Source organism: Micromys minutus, assembly GCF_963924665.1.
Source record: "Micromys minutus genome assembly, chromosome: 21".
NCBI lineage: Eukaryota > Metazoa > Chordata > Mammalia > Rodentia > Muridae > Micromys > Micromys minutus.
Window position 1 is genome coordinate 47,638,155 of NC_137956.1, and position 18,013 is coordinate 47,656,167.

At 49.4% G+C, this 18,013-nt stretch overlaps 1 protein-coding gene across 1 annotated transcript in view; it reads left to right on the forward strand.

Moving 5' to 3' along the window:
* The window catches only part of ITGA9 (integrin subunit alpha 9), a 273,563-nt gene that overhangs the window by 70,602 nt on the left and 184,948 nt on the right, over nucleotides 1-18,013 (forward strand). The window contains exons 14-15 of the mRNA XM_080934771.1: nucleotides 5,770-5,924; nucleotides 11,675-11,835. Coding sequence (XP_080790897.1) covers nucleotides 5,770-5,924; nucleotides 11,675-11,835 — 316 coding nt within the window. The remainder of the gene's footprint in view (nucleotides 1-5,769; nucleotides 5,925-11,674; nucleotides 11,836-18,013) is intronic.

An 18,013-nucleotide genomic window follows, 5' to 3' on the forward strand; every position in this document is an offset into this window, starting at 1 on the left:
CCCCTGTGTTCCAAGGTTTTCCTCTGGCAAAAACAATTACAGGAGTATTTCCCAGAAGCTGTGGGCTGATACCATGTAACTAGGAGACGGAGCCTGGTATAAGGAAAAGATAGTCTTCTGTGGATATGGTTGGATTTGACGTTCTAATATTCTGTTTCCTGATTTTGTATCATCTACCCAGAAGCCCTGCAGTATCAAAGATAACAATGTATTCCCCAGATGCTGAACTCAAACCTCCCTGGTTCCTTAAATTATTACCCTCGTGACTCAGTTTCCACTTGGCCCTCCCTATTCTCTGGCATAGCGCTTTCCTCTTGGGCGAGCTGTGAAGGTGAAGGGAGACACCACATGGGACTTGCTTTCCCCTCACAATGACCTGACAGCGTTGTGGTTCTCAGGGTCCCTCAGAGGAAACATTCCCCGGCTTCTCACGGTGCAGTCGGCTGTCTTGATACCCAGAGCATCTGTTTGTCTTTGCTGTTGTTTGTTTTTGTTTTTGCAAGACAGGGTTTCTCTGTGCAACCCTGGCTATCCTGGAACTCGCTCTGTCGACCAGGCTGGCCTCGAACTCACAGAGATCCACAGCCTTGGACTTCCAAGTGCTGGGATTAAAGGCTTTGTTTATCTTTTAAGCTTTATCTTTTTTAATAGATAAGTTCTCATTCCTATAATATATTCTGACCACTGTTTCTGCTCTCTCATCTCCTTCCAGATCTTCCCCATCTCCCCATCCATCCAACCCAGGCCTTCTTTCCCTTGTTTTCCTTAGAAATCAGAAACTAAAACAGAACAAAATAAACAAAAAGACATATCCACTCCAGTATTTAAGTAAAACCACAAGAAGTGCATGCAATCCAAAAAAAAAAAAAAAAATCTCCACAAAATCAGAAACCATAATAGATAAGTGAATAATTAAAAAAAAAAGAAAAAAAAGAAAAAAAAAAAAAAAAAAACCTCTGAAAATCCTGTCACCTTCTTCTTCGTGCGGTTGATACACTCACGGAGACTCCGTTGGAGAAAACTAAGTTTCCCTTTGCAAAGAGCTGAGATGGCTTCTGGGTTAGTGTGGGAGATGAAGCTCACTTCCCCCTCGGTGCTGGGGCCTCATCTTTCTTCCCCTGTGAGCTCCAAACCCAAAGACGCTTCTGCTCACCTCTCTGCTCCATGGGTACAAACGTTAAGTGAGGTACCACTCTCACACGAGGCCATGTCCCCGCTCTCTCTGACTTGAAACTGTGCATGTTTCTGATGCTAGAGGCTGGACAGAGAACATGGCGGTCCTGGTCCTGGGTAGCTAATTCTAGCCAGCGAGTCATACACAAGTAGATGATGATGCAGGTGACCCTGATGAACGCCTCCCATGTACCAGGCACCACTTACACATGTTACATACAGTCCTGTGCTTAGCCGCAAGCATGCATGCAGAGGGGTGCTTCGGTATGTGATTTCATCGAGGCCGAGTTTAACCGAATTCGCTTATAACCATCCAGAGCAGCTATGATCCCAGTATGTGGGGCCATCTATGGGATGGGACTGCCATCATATGTGTGGTCTCTCCTCACTGTCATGCAGTGCACATGCATTGTGTGTTTTCTTTCTTGGATTATCATTTGTATCCGGCAAAATGTACCGGTTTTAGCATATGACTCAATGAGCGTTGACTGGTGAACTAGTCATGCAAACTCTACACCATCAAGACAAAGTACTTCTCTGCCACCCTGCCCATTTCCTTATGCTGGTAAAAGTGGTTTCTTATTGTCATTGTGTTGGAGAGGTGCACATTAGGACAATGTTGTGGAATGGATGCTGTCTTACCTTTATGGGTACTCTGGGAATCAATTTTAAGTCCCCAGGCTTGCATGACAAGGGCTTTATCTACCAGCCTTCCCGTGTTCTACTTGCACTGTACACATTCGAATTTCTCAGCTCTTTCACTATCTTGAGAAACTATGTTTCTGAGACCTACCCGTGTCTTGCACTCCCAGCATGAATTGACCTCTAGCCCCCCAAACAACTCCGTGGTGTGTATATTGCTATTGACCTGCTTTATGGGTGAGGAACTAGGAGCTTTGTGGTGTGAACTTGGTTGTCAGCTTGACACACCTGGAGAGAAAGAGCCTCAGGGGAAGAATCGCTTCCATCTGGTTGACCTGCGAGACATTTTCTTGATGGCTAATTGATGGAGGAGGGCCTGGCCCACTGTGGGCGGTGTCATCCCTAAGGCAGGGGGGCCTGCTCTGAATATGAAAGCTAGCTGAGTGAGCCACAGGGAGAGTTGACAAGCAGTGACCCTTGATGGTTTCTGCTTCAAGCACTTGCTTTAGCTTTCCATGACAATGGACCATAAGTTGTAAGCTGAAATAAACCCTTTTTCCTCCTGTTGCTTTTGGTCATGGTGTTTATCGCATCAAAAGGAAAGCAAATTAGAACAAGCTTTAAAAAAAATTCCAGATGGTAATAAGGACCCATGGGATAGCAAAGCCGGGCCACATGGTCAGGGGCAACGGTGGGGTCACATTTAGCAAAAAGGTGGCATGTTCTGGCAGATCAGTGACTATATTGGCTGGTTGCAGCTTTTTGGGTATTGTGTGGCAGGGGCCACACAACTGTGGTTAGGGGGAAGGAGACTGGGGGTCAGTGGGTCCACAGATAGGTCAGGAAAGTTAGATTTCGAGTTTCTTCTTTGGGTGAGACAAACAAAGAGGCATGCGCTTGCCTACAGATAGCTTCTGGGCTCACCGTGGTTGTGCACACTGAGGGCTGCACTTGGGATTTGGGGAAGCTTTGAGCTGTGGCTAACAGCAAACCTAACTGAGGATCTCCATCCGTGTGGCTGCCAGTGAGCTTCCTGGACAGAGGAAAGCCCAGGGTTGGTTTCAGAACTAGCCTTCACCTGCCCCTTCCCTGCCAGGAGAACTCTAATTACCCACTTCTTTGAAGTCTCAAAAGCACCCTGGCTCTGTCCTCGGGTGCCCCCTCACTGCCTCTGTTATCTCAGGGGTTGGTAAGTGGCAGGAGGGACCACCCGAGGCGTGTGAGCAGCTCTGCCCTCAGGAAGTTTGCTCACAGGGGCTGGTCCTGTGTTCTGGTGATAGGGGCCTGGTGCGGTGCCACCAACGAGAAAAGGAAGTGACCAGAGAGGCTTAGGAAAGATTGCTCTCCTCAGCCAAAAAAAAAAAAAAAACTTGAAATGGAAACAAAAACCCAAGAGGCCTGATGTAACAGGTTGTAGAAGGAGATGGGCCCAGGAGGGCTTTGCCCACCCTTTCAAAGGATCCTGCTTTGCAAGCTTGTGAGGTGGTTTGTTGAAGTCACATCTGGTTCTTCCTTCCAGCCCCATGCTCTTAGAAATAAGACGCAGACTCAGAATATATTTCAAATACCTTGGCCATATAGCCAGGCTCTTCTTGGACTAGAATTGCAACAAGATGACCCATTCATTTTGATCTACATTTTGTCACGTGGCTGGCTACCTGTGCTCAGGTACCATGTGTCCATCTCCTCACATCTTCCTGGTCTTGCTCTTTCCCAGAATCCTTCCTGTCTTCCGAATGGCCCACCGTCTATTTCCTGCCTAAGCCATAGGCCATAGGCTTTTTAATTGACAGGTGATGCATCCATACAGTACACAGGATATTGTCTCTACTATAGTTCTGTCTGGACTGCTCCTTCCGTCTCCTGCTTATGTCGTCCTTCCCAGCTGAGCTCTCTGGGAAGGGACCCTGCCTTCTTTCTGACCAGCTGATAAAGGGAAGGACTCTGGCCTTTCATCCTCTTTTCCATAGCCTGGCAGGTCAGGGGTTGCCAGGGTGTCATTGTGGAAAGGAGCCTAGCTCTCTCCCTGAAGCTTTGGATCCTTTGTCTTTGTGCTTGCCCCACCCAGAGATGGGCCTCAGACTTGTGGGTCAGGTTTAGAAAGAGACTGTAGCTATTTTCCTAAATAAGGCAGCAGGCAGAGTTAAGTCACAGAGCTGAGACCATGTATGTGTGTGTGCAAACACACACACAGAAAGAGAGACAGAGAGACACTGAGAGAGAACTAGATAGAGAGGCTTCCCAGGAAGAGACCAGCTGTGAGGGGATCAGCAGCTGCCTTTCATGAGGTGTTCCTCAGCTTCTCCGCTGCCTACTTTTATTGCTATGACAAAGTGCCTGGGGGGAGGTGCGGGGGGGGGGGGAACCCAACAAGCTAAGGAAGGAAAGGTTTATTTTGATTTGAAGTTTAAGGGTACAGTCCATTTGGAAGTCATGGAGGCAGAGGCGTGAGGCAGGGGGTCACATTGCACCCAGAGTCAGGAAGCGGAGAGAGAGGGATGCCGCCACTCAGTTTGATTTCTCCTTTATGGCTGGAGACCCCCAGCCCATGGGTGGCACTCTCCCCATCCAGGGTGGGTCTCCCTGCCTCACTTAACCTAATCTAGAAAGCCCCTCAAGTGTTCTCATAGTGACTCCAGATCCTGTCAAGTTGACAAAGTTAATCATGACATCACTGGTACACCCAGTGTTGTCTGACTTCCTTTTGCCCCATAGCCAGAGTTGCTCAGAGTCCCACAGTTCACTGCCCGGTCACAGCTGCCCTCTGTTGGCACTCCTGTCTCTGCAATGGCAGCTACAGCGGGGTCCCCTCATGCCGTCTGAGCCAAGTGGCTTCTCCGTGCCCTATATGCCCAGGTTTTCCTTGAATGTCCTCGTGTCCTGGGGTTGGTTGGTCCTCTGTTCCCTCTGTCCAGTCACCCCGGCGCCCCTCGGTTGAGCCTTATGCTTGCCTTTCCCATGCTGTTGGTGTCTCTCGGGGCTCCTGAGAGGAGAGAAAGGTTCTCTTTGTGAGGCCTGCAGGGGACAAGGTCAAGCCACAGCTTAGGTGACACCTCCTTGAGCAGATGTTTAAGATGGGAAAGAGATGCCTGCTTCTGTCTCAGCCTTAGTCTCAATGCCCCAGGGGAGTCCAGGGATGCAGGTCATCCATCAGGGGCTGGGGCGGGTGGACGTGTCAGGGAGGAGACTGTGTTTATTGGATTTTATTTTGTCCTTAGGCCAGACATGCTAATTCCTTGAAGTGTTCTGTTGGTACCAGCTGGGACTCCATTAATCAATTCTTTTTAGAACATACTCAATGAGTTGATAGGCATAAATAAAAGAGGATGTTTGGCCAAGTGGACAAGATAGAAGTTTGCCAAGTTCTAACTCACACTGGTAAAAGGGGGAGAAGCCACTGTCTCCATCTAATGGTCTGTCTCTGTCTCTCCTCTGCCGCCTGCTTCTTTTGGCTTCTTAATACAAGCATTCACTCCGGTACCCAGGCTGGCCTGGGACTCTGGGAACTCCTTCTGACTTAGTACTGGGATTCTGGGGTTCTGGGAGTAAGCTGTCCCAGCCGGCTGTGTCTGGTCTCTGAGCCCCGGCTCATGCTGTAGAAACTTCTCGACAGTGTCTCCCCAACGAGATGGAAAGCGGAACTTCTTGGGTGAAATTTTAAATAATCACCCAGCATCTGGTAGTTGATGTATGGCTTCAGCCAGCTGTGTCTCATTAACGACTGACTTGCCTTTGTTACCGGGAAGCAAACCATTAGTATTTTAGGGAATGTGCTGCTTTTAAAACTAGGGGAAAAAAATCTTTACAGAGCACAGTGGCCTTTCCCTCTTGGGGCATTTCATTCTTTAATTAAATGCTGGCTGAAGGCCCGGGAATCTATTCAGCCTGTACGGTTCATGTTTGGTTCTGAGAGCTGCTACTTAACAGGTTCCCCTCCCCCTCTGCGTCCCGCAGGGCCAGACCGATCATCACGGTGGATGTCTCCATCTTCCTGCCGACCTCAATCAACATCACAGCACCTCAGTGTCACGATGGACAGCAGCCTGTGAACTGCCTGAACGTCACAGCGTGCTTCCGATTCCGGGGCAAGAATGTACCAGGAGAAATCGGTAATGAGTCACAGTGTCAGGACTCAGCAGTCTTAGCCTGCTGACAACCTGGGGGATGCTGGAGTTCCCTCTCCCAGTGGGCTTTGCAGGCAGGGATACTCTTCCCCTGAGGCTCTTCCTTTCACTTCCCTGTGCTCATTTACATATTTCAGATTTCACACTCCCTCCAGCCCTAGGACAAGTAACACCAAGGACCACCTCCAGCATTCTTTCCGGAACACACGAGGACCAGACGGCCCTCACTGGGTGGGGCAGCAGGCTGTCGGGATAGAGTGCCTGAGCCTCCAATGCATGCAGCCCTCCAATGCATGCAGCCCTCCAATGCATGCAACCCTCCAATGCGTGCAACCCTCCATACAATAACATAAGGAGACCACAGAAATCTGGAGCCTCCCCCACTCCACTAAGCTTGCGTACAGCATCACCTAGGTACTGGGGGCACACAGCTGACAGGATCATTCCATCCTGACCTCAGCATGCCAGTGGCCGGCTGTCTCGCTGGCAAGTTACCTCGGTCACCTGGATTGAACAGACGCTACAATTAACTTCATACTTATTTATAAGGATTTTTTCTTTCATCTGTTAGAAAAGAAATGGCCACGTTGAACACAGCCATATGATAAGTTTGAGAGGGAGGATTCATGCAAGTTTTTAATATAGTCCGTGAAAGAGACCCCTCTACGTTTCTACAGCTACTGCTGGGGACGCACCAGAAACAGTTCTGTGCTGCAGGCCCGTAGGGAGCTCTCGCTCCTTCCTTCCTGACGTGGCTGGGACAGAGCCAATAGCTGGCCAGCTATCTCCTCAGTTCAGCCGTGTGGCATCACCTTCCGGCTTCCTAGTTAGCCGTGTGCGCTCAAACTGAACGGGCACTCCAAGGGAGAACATGGCGGCCTGTGTTTTACCAAGCTTCCGGGTGGCCAGTCAAGGCTACGATTACTTAACTCCTCCCTTGGGGTTATCAGAACCTGTGAGTCCGAAGAAGGGACCATGTACAACTGGGACCCAGATCTTTTAGCAGAGAGTACTGGGTGGTGCTACTTGTCCCTCTGAGAAAGTACAGTGAAGGCTTTGGTTCACGGAGAAGAAGCTATGAAGACGAGTTACGGCTGCTGGGGCCAGCTGCCAGGAAAAAGCAAAACAAAACAAACATGGCTGTTGGCTAAGCAGATGAATAAGCAGGAAAGAGCAAGGCCTTCTTTCTCCCTCCAGCCTCGCAGGCTCCCCACATCTTTCTCGCCTCTTAGTATTGGCAGAGCATCGCAGGGAGCTGTTGGCAAAACAGGTTTGTGGGATCCCAACCACAGAGTTACAGCAGAGTGGGCAGTGAGCTTGGAGCTGAGAACCAGGAGCTTCGTAATCCAGCCGAGAAGCTTCCGGGTTCATGGGGGATCTGAAGTATTAAGGCCTTGTTCCTACTCCGGAGGGCACTGGCTCTCCGAGGACACTTCCCCAGGACTCTGGAAGCATGGAGGTGGGAAAATGAGCCTCATCTGTGTTATTTTGGGCTCTTGGATCAGCAAAGTGTGACGAAGCTCTGCCAGACTCCGTGCTTAGCCCTGGGCACAAAGCACAGACTCACATTCTAGCGGGAGGGGTCTCTTCACTTGCCCTTCTAGACACGTGCCAAGTGGCACGCGGGCTGGCTTCCCATGCTGGCAGCGGGCAGCCCCAAGGACAGGTTTCCCCCATGTTTCGCTAAGCAATGGCAAACAAGAGTTCGGCTCATTCCAAAGAGTCTTCTCAGAAACTTCATCCTTGGCTGCCTGTGGCTTCTGACAGCCACAGAAGAGAATCGAGTGCTGTAACTAAGAGCCATTTGCCCCTCCCCCACAGGCTGTGTCTTGAGAGAGACCATAGGGTTCTCTTGGTGGTCGTAGGCTTGCCCTAGCATCAGATGAAAACCAGGAAGGGCTGAGCCCCTCCAAGTTGCTTTTCCCATCTGCTAGTTCAGGGATTGAACCCAGGGTCTCATGCTATGAAAACCCTTAACCACTGGGCTGTGTCCCCATCTTGTGTTTTGTGCTCTGATCCTCTACCCTCATGGTTCCCTGGCTCACAGACCACCTGACAAAGCTTTACATGAGCAAAGCCCTTTTACCTCCTGCAGACAAGCTGTAGATCCTAGCTCCTGAGAATGACCGCAGGCATAGCAGAAACATAGTTGGAAGCAGATACCTGGTGCCCGCAAACTTTTGTTTTTCTTTCTGAAGCTAGAGGTGGTATATTTACTCTGAAGAGCTTTTTGCACGAAGAGAATATTCTCAAAGCTTCTGGTCCCCTGAAGTGTAGGGATGGGAAAGGGAGAGCCCTGTCATGGAAGGAACGGGGTTACCTAAGAAACTGATTACTGCCAAGTAAATACCACATTCTGTGGAGGAAGAGAGAATTAAGAAAGGCTAGCAGAGTGGAAACGTCCCTTTGCCTCCTCTCCTGGGATTCGCTGAGGGAGGCTGAATAATGCTGGAAGGAGACACAAGGAGACTGTCACAGCTGAAAGCTTGTTCTGATGGAGAATTGGGAATGATTTGGTGTTGGCCACGACAGACCAGAGCCCCAGTTGATTCAAGACAGCTGGCGCTCTCAGCCCTAGCCCATGCGGGGGGCCTTTGGGAACCAGCTCTGAGGCAGGGAGGGAAGAGGAGGGGAAAGCCTGATGGGACGGTCAGCTTTTCCATCACATGATATCACTCAACATGGCATAGACACAAACTGCCAGAAGGGAGAACTTGATGTGTCATGTGCTGTGGGAACCGGCGCTAACAGGAACCATCATCCTCCTGGGCAGGGGCTTTGAGGGCTGTCTTGCATTAGGGGGTGGCTGCTGAGGCACCACCCGACCCCAAACAAGCCGATTGGCCCTAGTATGGGGTGCTTGAGTGGGAGCTATTTAGAGCTGCCACTGGACGGAGGGCTTTAGTCGACCGTTGCTCCTTACTCTGACAGCTCCCAGACTCCCCTCACGCAGGAGTTTCTTCATGATGAATCTTGCTTGTTTCTAGAAGTGAGAGTCTGATGTAGAATCAACTTCTTTATACTTAAAACGTCAAGATACATATCATACCAAGCTCGAAGAGAGGAGATGATTACTTTTTGGCCAATTGGATAACCAGGTCTGTCTGGGATCAGGCACTCAGACATTGGAGAAAAATCTGCTAGGTTAAGGAGTTAGCACCCCACATGCCCCACTCAGAGCAGAGCTGCTGTCTCATCCATGACTCTGTTGTTTGATTGGCAGCTTCCTCCCCTTCCATGAGTCTCCAGAATCTTCTATAGTGACTGTGGTGATACTTTGAGCAGTGGGCGCTTGCGAAGTATCCAGCGCAACTCTGGGCATGCTTAGATGTGCAAAGGCACTGAAGTCCACCTGCTGAGTGCTGCTTGGAGTCCTGACCTGTACCACAAATTAGAGATGTACCCTTAGTGGAGACAGGGGGATTGGAAAAAGCCAAGAGGATGTGTGTTGGAGTCCATACCTTCCTCCCTGTCTTCCTGTGTTCCTTCTATTGTCTCTGAGCTCATCTGGCTGGATCACCAGGGACTGCTGTCCCACAGCCCTCATTTGTCAGCAAGGAAGGTGGCTGGACAGGGGCTGTTAAGACCAGGAAGCTCTAGCCACAGCCTCTGACTTTGTCCCAGCAGTAGGCATCTCCAGATGTAATCTTACTAAATAGCATTTTGAAGCTCGCTTCATTTAAACGTAACTATTCCTACCGTTGGGTTATTGCTGCCTGAAGTCAACGGTTGATTGGCTTAGAGCTTCACTGCGCTTGGCTCTGCCACTTCTGGATTTGAAGGGTAAGAGGTTTCAGGTCCAGTGAGGCTGAAACATTAAGTTCTCAGACTGTGTGGTAGGAGCAACCAGACTAGATCTGGAGAAGTCCAGACTCTGCTGAACTGAATGGTAGATGGCTCTCAGGCTGGACTGAGTATTTTCCCCTTTGAAGCCTCAGGTCCCCTTGTCTCAAGAATGAAGGTTTTGCATGAGCTGAGCTATAGGATTTCTCCAAGGCCTTGGCAGTCTCAGTGCACACTGCACTTGTGACATCTGCTTCTACCTGAGTTTTCTCTACCCAATCACTTTCTCCCCATGTCCTTTTCTTAACAGTAGAACTATCTCCTGGAGATCCATGTCCTGGGTCCCTCCTGGCGACCCAGCTTTGCCTTAGAAACCAGCCGCTTGTTGGCATATGCAAGTCAGGGCACCACAGCCTTCACTAGCTAGGAATCTGCCGTTCAGGCATGCTGGGAAGCCGTGATATGGCAGGGGCCCAGGGAAGCCATTAGATAGAGCAAAAAGTATGCAGAGGCACAGCCACAGACAGCTGTCAAATCACCTTTCCCTCTCCCTGTTCAGACATCCCTTGGTCGTGGGTCTCTTTGATGTTGTTTGATGAGACAGCCATTCCTGTGGGTTGGCCTCACCATATTTAAACACTGGCCAGGCACTGGCTGTCAGTGGCTCTGCTTCTGACAAGACAGTGTGTGGAGATGGCCTGGGGTGGCTTGCTTGCCTCCCACTCACTGGTCAGCTCTCTCATCGGGTCGTCTCAGAGGCAGACATTCTTGTTCTTCCACCATGAAAGCTATACTTCCCGGAGCTAGGCACAGTGCTCAGAGACTGGAATCCCTAGAGGACCCAAGTTCGGTTCCCAGTACCCAAGCTGGACAGCTCCCAGCCACCCGGGCCTCGGGTTCCAGGAGATCGGATGCTCCCTTCTGGCAACAGAGAGCTTGGTCTCGTGGAGCATGCAATCATACACACACACATTATACGTTTTTAAAAAGCTTTGAAAATATGATAACCTCAGAACCCACAATGGAGTTAAGAAATAAAATGACTTAGAGAGGGGCAGGCCCCTGCCGCAGAGAACAGTGCTATAGATCTGCTGATGTGGGGGTTCAGTTACAGCTGGCTGTTTACTTACAGACTCAGAGTAGCGGAGGCAAGGTCTACTGGGTTTCCCAGGCCTGCACTGGCATCACAGCGCCCTCCTTCCTTTTCCTGTTCTATTCTGTGTGCAGGCCACTCCGCTGTGTGGCATTGCCATTTCGGGTATAGGGCTGAGGTTTCAGGAGAAAAGCACCATGTAGAAGCCATGATAGCCAAAGTCCCGTTGGAAGGATGGGCTCCCTGAGTGTAAAGCCATCCCCAGCCTGCATCTCAGTTTCCAAGTATGGGGTTCCACAACAGTAGACTGCTTTTGTCTGCGTGTTGACTGACACCTCATTGTGTCTGGCATGGCCTCTGCTCATGCCACCGGGGGTAACACACAGTCGGAGAAGGTTTGGCATTTGGGAGAGATACGGAATCAATGCAAACAGTTGTTCCCTGTATCACGTCACATGGTCAAATAAAAGTCACTTTCAGGATGTTAGTCCCTTCTAGCTACATTTGACAGGCTTGCCGTGATGCTGGCCTATCAGAATATGAACAGCACCCTATGTATGATAAAAGTAATATCTGACTATATCCCTATTGGGGTTCTGTTGGCATCTCACAAAGACATGAGGTTTGAACAAGGACAAGCCCTAAGTCTAATGTGCACAGAATCCCTGGGAAGACAGAGGCCATCCTGGGTCTTCCATGGGCTGACTACAGGCTTCTGAGAAAGTCTTGATATGAGCTGGGGGGCAGTTTCCTATACGGTGTGAACTGTGTATAGGGTCTCCACAGAACTGTGGGGCCGAGTGGTCTCAGCCCCGTGTACCCATCTCTGCTGACATCTTTGACCCTTATTTATTGCCAGGTCTGAACTACAATCTGACCGCTGATGTGGCGCAGAAGGAGAAGGGCCAGCTGCCCAGAGTCTATTTTGTGTTCCTGGGAGAGACCGTGGGGCAGGTCGCGGAGAGGCTGCAGCTGACCCACATGGATGAGGTGTGTCATCACTACGTGGCCCACGTCAAGGTCAGTCTCCTCTTCTTTTTAATCAACCGATTCTGATCTCTCCAGGTGGTCACTGGAAGTAGCATGAGCTACTTTTGTAGCCTCTTGACTTCCAGGATTCCACTTCACAATGTGCATTTCTTCTTTTAAAGTTAAAGGCTGACAGACAGCCATCTTATCTATGTTTAATTCTTTTTTGGAAACACTGTTGCATTGTAGAGACACACACACCTGTGTGGAGGTTAAAAAAAAAAAAACAAACATGTCTGTGAATTGGTTCTATTCTCCACCTCTAGGTGGTTCCGATTAAACTCTGGTTGTCAGGGGTGTGAGGGGAGTGCCATCCACTGAATCATTGCGCTGGTCCCCTTTCCTTGTTGTGCTGGCCTCAGCCTCTGAGAAGGGAGAGATGCCAGGAGATCAGTGATGGTCTCTGATGGCCTTGTTCTCTTGGGAGGTTTCCATCCTCTCCTCTCTGAGGTCACTGAGAGGAAAGCTTCAGGAGCCAAGCTCTGGGTCTTCGATTGCATCACCCTGGATGCTATGTCTTCGTGGTCCACTGCATGACATAGCAGCTCACAGAGATGCATCTGAAGACTGGTTGGGACATACTTCTCTTGTTGATTAATTTCTATTTATTTTAGGAGTGCGTTGTGTGGGGGTGGTCTCTTTCCCCTCCTTCAAATAAACTTCCGAGTGTTTTTCTCTTCTTGAAATTATTTGCTCCATGTATTTCCATGTGATCCAGGAAGCCAGGCTTTGGTGAGAGGCCACTGTACAAGGGGAGTCCTGGCTCACTGCTGTAAATGGTCAGCCACTGACCCTCCGGCAGAGCCAGAGAGCAAAGGCGCACAGACAGACCCATGGCTTGGGCAGTTGGCGCAATGCCTATGGGTATTGGGTTGAATTTCACTGACCCTGGCGTGGATCAGTTGTGTGAACACTGTGTCTGAGTCTCCGCCTCTCTAAAAATACATGTGCAACCATCACCCTAAAAGTTGTCATGAGCATCAACATTGCCCATAGCAGGGTGGTAATCCCAGCATTTGGTAAGTACCGGCAAAGGACAATGAGTCTAAATTCTACCCAGGCTACTTAGTTGCAGCTTAGTCTGGGCTTTTATGGTCAGGCCCTGCCTCAAAGCAAAACAAAAGATAAACATTGCACAGTGAATATAGAAACTTTGCCTGGAGTCTGATGAAGGCTCTCAGGGGTTATTAGTCTTTGGTTGGGACATACATAATTTCCACCACTCTACTGACATAAACACCAATTTTGTTTAGTTTGACATAGTACTATTAGCTGCAGACCTCTAGCAGATGGGAATCTGTAGATTGAAGTGTCTTCCCATTGTTGCCTCATTGAGGTCCAGAGTCAGACAGTAACAGCTGTGTCTAGGCTGTGTGTAGAGAATTGCCTCCATGTCTGGGCTGGAGCCCGTGAGTTCATAGCCTAAGATGCTTTTCGATGGGGCTGGGCTCTGCCTTCTTGCCTTCTGCCAGACTCATGTCAGGGCCTGCCCAGGCCAGCTGCCCTTGACTTGAGCTGCTGGCCACTTATAAAGCCACCGCTGCTCCTGCTAAGCCTACCCTGCCCTTCTTGATCTTAGATTCCTTCGGTTTGGGAGTGAGGGTGTGGGCTACTCAGGAGAGGCTCATGTGCAAACCTCAAGATGTTATCAAATGGCTATGTGTGGTACTTGCTAGGGCGTGGGCTTCCTTGTGCTAAGTCTGCACCTCAAATCTTTTCCTTTGAGGCTCTTAGCAACTGCTTGCTTTGGCTAAAAATTCCATAGCAGATGGTTCATAGCACCTAGAAGTCATTACTGCAAGACAGAGAGGCACAGGGAACCTGCCGCCTGCCCTGGCTAAGTGCATCTGGGAACAGCACTGGTGAAGAAAAGGCTGGGACAGAGCTGTCTCTATTGTGGTCTCTGAGGAAGGCTGCCTCAAAGGTTGGTCTGGCCCCCTAGGAGATAACAAATAGATTCCCACTGAATGTGGATTTTAGATAAACTTTTTTTTTAAACATATGCGCAATGTCCCCCTTTCTTAGTGGCTTCTTTTCCTAAAGTATTAGTCACTCTAGGTCTCCAAGGTCCAGTGGTATTATATGGGAAAAAAAAATCCAAAAATAATAAATGTCAAGTAACTTTTACTAGAGGATAGTGTGGTTCCATTTTAAATAGTTATTCCTTTGCCCAATTTATGAGCTTTATCATAAGTATCATATAATGATTGATATTATTTGCAGTTTCATATAGCCACAGAATGTCCAGAAACACATCCCTGTGCATAAGGGGCTTGGCTTCACTCACACACTGCATGGGATGCCATGGTAGTTACTGCTCCTGGTAGACATGAGGGATCTAGAACCACCTACAGGGCTAGGCTTCAGGCACACCTGTGAGGGATAACCTAAACTGGGCAAATTTAAGTGGGCAGCACCATCCTCCAAGCTAGGCTCCTGCAGACCACGAAGTGAGCTGGGTACCAGCATCCATCCCTGCTTCCTGACTAGATGCAGTGAGATCCCCTCACCTCAAGCTCCCACGTCCCCACCAAGGTGGACTGTCCACTTAAACCATGAGCTGAAATAAACCCTTCTTCCTCTAAGATTGCTTGCTAGGCATTGTGTGTGTGTGTGTGTGTGTGTGTGTGTGTGTGTATGTGTGTGTGAGTGTGTGTGTGAGTATGTGTGTGTGCATGTGTGTGTGTGTGTGTGTGTGTGTGTGTGTGTGTATGTGTATGATAGTGAGATTTGAATAGTTGATATTGATGCTGGATGCCTACAAAAGTATTCCTTGGTTTTGAGACGGCATTACTCTGTCACCCATGCTAAGTTGAAACTCACGTCTCCCAGGCTTGCCTCAAACTCAGTCCTGGCTCAGCCTCCCTAGTGCCAGGATTACAGGCACAAACTGCCACACCACTTACCTGAAAATTCACCTTTAGCTTGGCATCCCAGTAGCATGCCTAGTGACCTCCACAACAGGGTTCCTCAGTCAAAACTTAGCTGATCAGAGCAGGAACTGAGGTCCCTTTAGAACAGTTTGCGGGCTGAGGATGGGCCTCCTGCACATGGATATTTGGGGTTTTCAGGGAGAGAAAGCAGACCTGCCTTAGTGGATTGGCACCTTACAGTTACCGTTTGGCTGTTCTCATGAGGACAGATGAGGTGGTGGAATACACCAGAGAGAGACACAATTCCAAGAAACGCTCAAGGCCGTGAATAAGCTGTCCTCTACAGAGGACCTGGGCTAACGTGACAGGAAGTGTTAGTGGGTTAGCTCGCTGCCCCCCTGTGCCACAGCTGGCCTAGGCACTCACAGCCACAGCCCGGTGTCTTACAGGGGTTGTGGGAAAACAGCTGTGGCTTATGTGGGGGTTGAGATAGGGCAGCAGGAGTGGGGGAGGGGCTGTGGCAGTGATTGCTTCCCAGCCTGGGGGTATAGACTGGAATCCGAGCGTCAGGGCTGAAGGACCGTGACAAGTCACGGAAGATAAATGCAAACATCCCGTCTTATCACACACCATATGGCCAGCAGACAGGCCGGCACTGGGGCCACGTGCGTCTTGTTTAGGCTATCTTTAGGCATTTCTCTCTGTCTTCAAGTCTGTTCAGTACTCTCCTGTTTTCTTTGCCTCTTTCCCCCCTAAGTTTTCACTCCATATATGGTGATATTCTCTGTCATGGAAGCCGGCTTGGACCAATACCTACCTCATGAGTTAGTCAGCTGTGTGGTTCTTTGCTCTGCTCCTGAAGGGACTTCTGGGGAGGTCCCACTTTTGTGACACCTCCTGCTCTTGGGGCAGTGCTGAAGCTGTTCCAGTGGCTTCCTTGATTGATCCCCATATGTCATGCACCCCATTTATCTTTCTCCTCAAATGAGTCTAGCTTTGGAGGAAGCCACCTTTCCCACTGTCCAAGTGGTCTGGAGATGTAACAGGTAAAACCCAGAGCACTTCCTCTTGGTTTCTGGGCTCTCAAGCACTTAGCCTCAGTTTGTCTTTTTCATCTTATATGACTTGGATGCTCTAGCTCAGCTGCCGGGTCCCTTCTCCCTGAGCTATCTGGCTTCATGCTTTTTCACTGTGGCCCTTGGGCTCTTGCTTGTCTCTAGCCTTTCAATTCTGTTAGGTTCAGTTCTGTCTCCACACACCTCCTACTTGCTCTTGGCATTCTGTCTTAGGGTTCCGCCCCCTAAATGTTTGCTTTCATAATTTCTCTTCAAACCAGATGACTTTCAGCTCTTTTGTACAATAAGAGGGCAGTGCCCTTCTGTAAACAGAAAACCAACCATTGCCCAACCCAGAAAAAAACAAACTGGGAAAAAAACAAAACCTACTGAAGTTGGAACACTGTTGTGGAATTCTGGTCAGTTCCTAGTCTCTGCAGAGGCGCCTACCCACCCCGTGTGTTGAAAAGGGAAATTAACCAGACCCGGAGAGAATGGAAAACGTTAGGATACCACAGTGGTGTGCTCCCCCACAACACCATGAGAAGAATGAAGAGGTAGTTGACCAGGAGGTAACTTTTAGTGTCACTGACAGCACACACATCAGCCCACATGCCAGCCTTTGCCATATTCTGAGTAACATATCCCTTCCCTCCTCATCTGCTGAATGTCTGTGACTGTCCCACAGGCCAGCCCCAGCCATGGTCCCAGGCCCTAAAGAACCTTCCTCATGTTCCTGCCTTCTGGAAATGGCTCCCCGGCAGACTCCTGCTTGGAGATAGTGAGCTCAGAATAAATGCCTAGTACTTGGAGCCATGTTGGAATGGCTAATTGGGCTAGCTAGAATCTGGGGTCACAAGGAGCTCCTGTTACAGAATGGAGCTCATATCTCTGAGAAACCAGTAAGTGGTGTTAGGAGAAGGTAGGCAGGAGAGCTTGGGACAGGAACAAACATCTGTGACTACTTCTCTGATGAGTGGTGTCACTCAGACCAGCTGTGACTACTCCCCATCAGGCAGAACCCAGGGAACCAAGTCCTAAACCTTGCATTAGACGGAGTGTGGGACAGGCCAGTGCGCAGCCTCCAGGAACCAGGAAGGCATAGCAACCATGAGTCAACCACAGGGATTGGCGGGGAGAATCCTACACATGAGGCCTGCCCCTCTGTTCCTCTTGTGAGGGTCAGTCATTCCCTCTAGAAGCCCTCAGTAACCCCCGAGGGCTGGTGAGAGGCTCGGCGGGTGAAGGCACTTGCTGCAGAGTCTAACAATCTGAACTTGACCCCTGGGTCCACATGGTGAACATTCTAACTTCTGGGGTTTGTCCTCTGACTTCCTTCTGCGCTTTAGCTTTGGCATGCACATTCAGTGTTCACATGATCATGTGCCCCTCCCCACACCCCAATGTAAAAAGTCTCTTGAAGCCTAACCTAGTGATTAATGTTAAGATCAGACATAGGAAAACCCCACGAGAGCAGGACTCTAAGCGCTTTGGCCGTTCTGGGAAGTCACAGCTGTCCTTGAAATGCCTCTAATATGTTTCATGGAGGATCTTGCAAGAGGACGTCAATCAAGTTTCTGTGGCTCCTACTTACAGGAGCAGATGCCCCTCCTGGCGGCAGGGTCTTACACTGGTCAGTGCTGTCCTGGGCTGAGACCATCCCTTGGGCTTTGTCTAGGGTTCTGGACCTGCTCCCATTCTCACAGCCCATAAAGCACCTGCAAGCTTGTCGCATGCTGTGTGTCAGCAGAACAACCATAGAGTGACGGTCTTCAGGTTTAGGAGTGCTCCCACAGTCCCACACATACACACATACACATTCATACACATGCACACACATGCAGACATTCATATGCACACACTCACATATTCATACACTCACACTCACATACACATTCACACACTCTATACACATACACACATTCACACACATATACACATACACATTCACACATTTATATTTACACACTCACATACACACACAATCACATATACTCTCTACACACATACATACACACAGACACATGTACTCTCACACACGTGCACACACAGACATGCACATATTCATATATACACACTTACATACACTTGCACACTCACAAGGCACACACATATGTACTCAAGTACTCATACACTCACATAGTACTCTCACAATCACACATGCACACACACAAAGACTTATACATGCACATACACACTCACACAGTCACAGACACTCTCTCATGCACTTGTTAAGAAGCA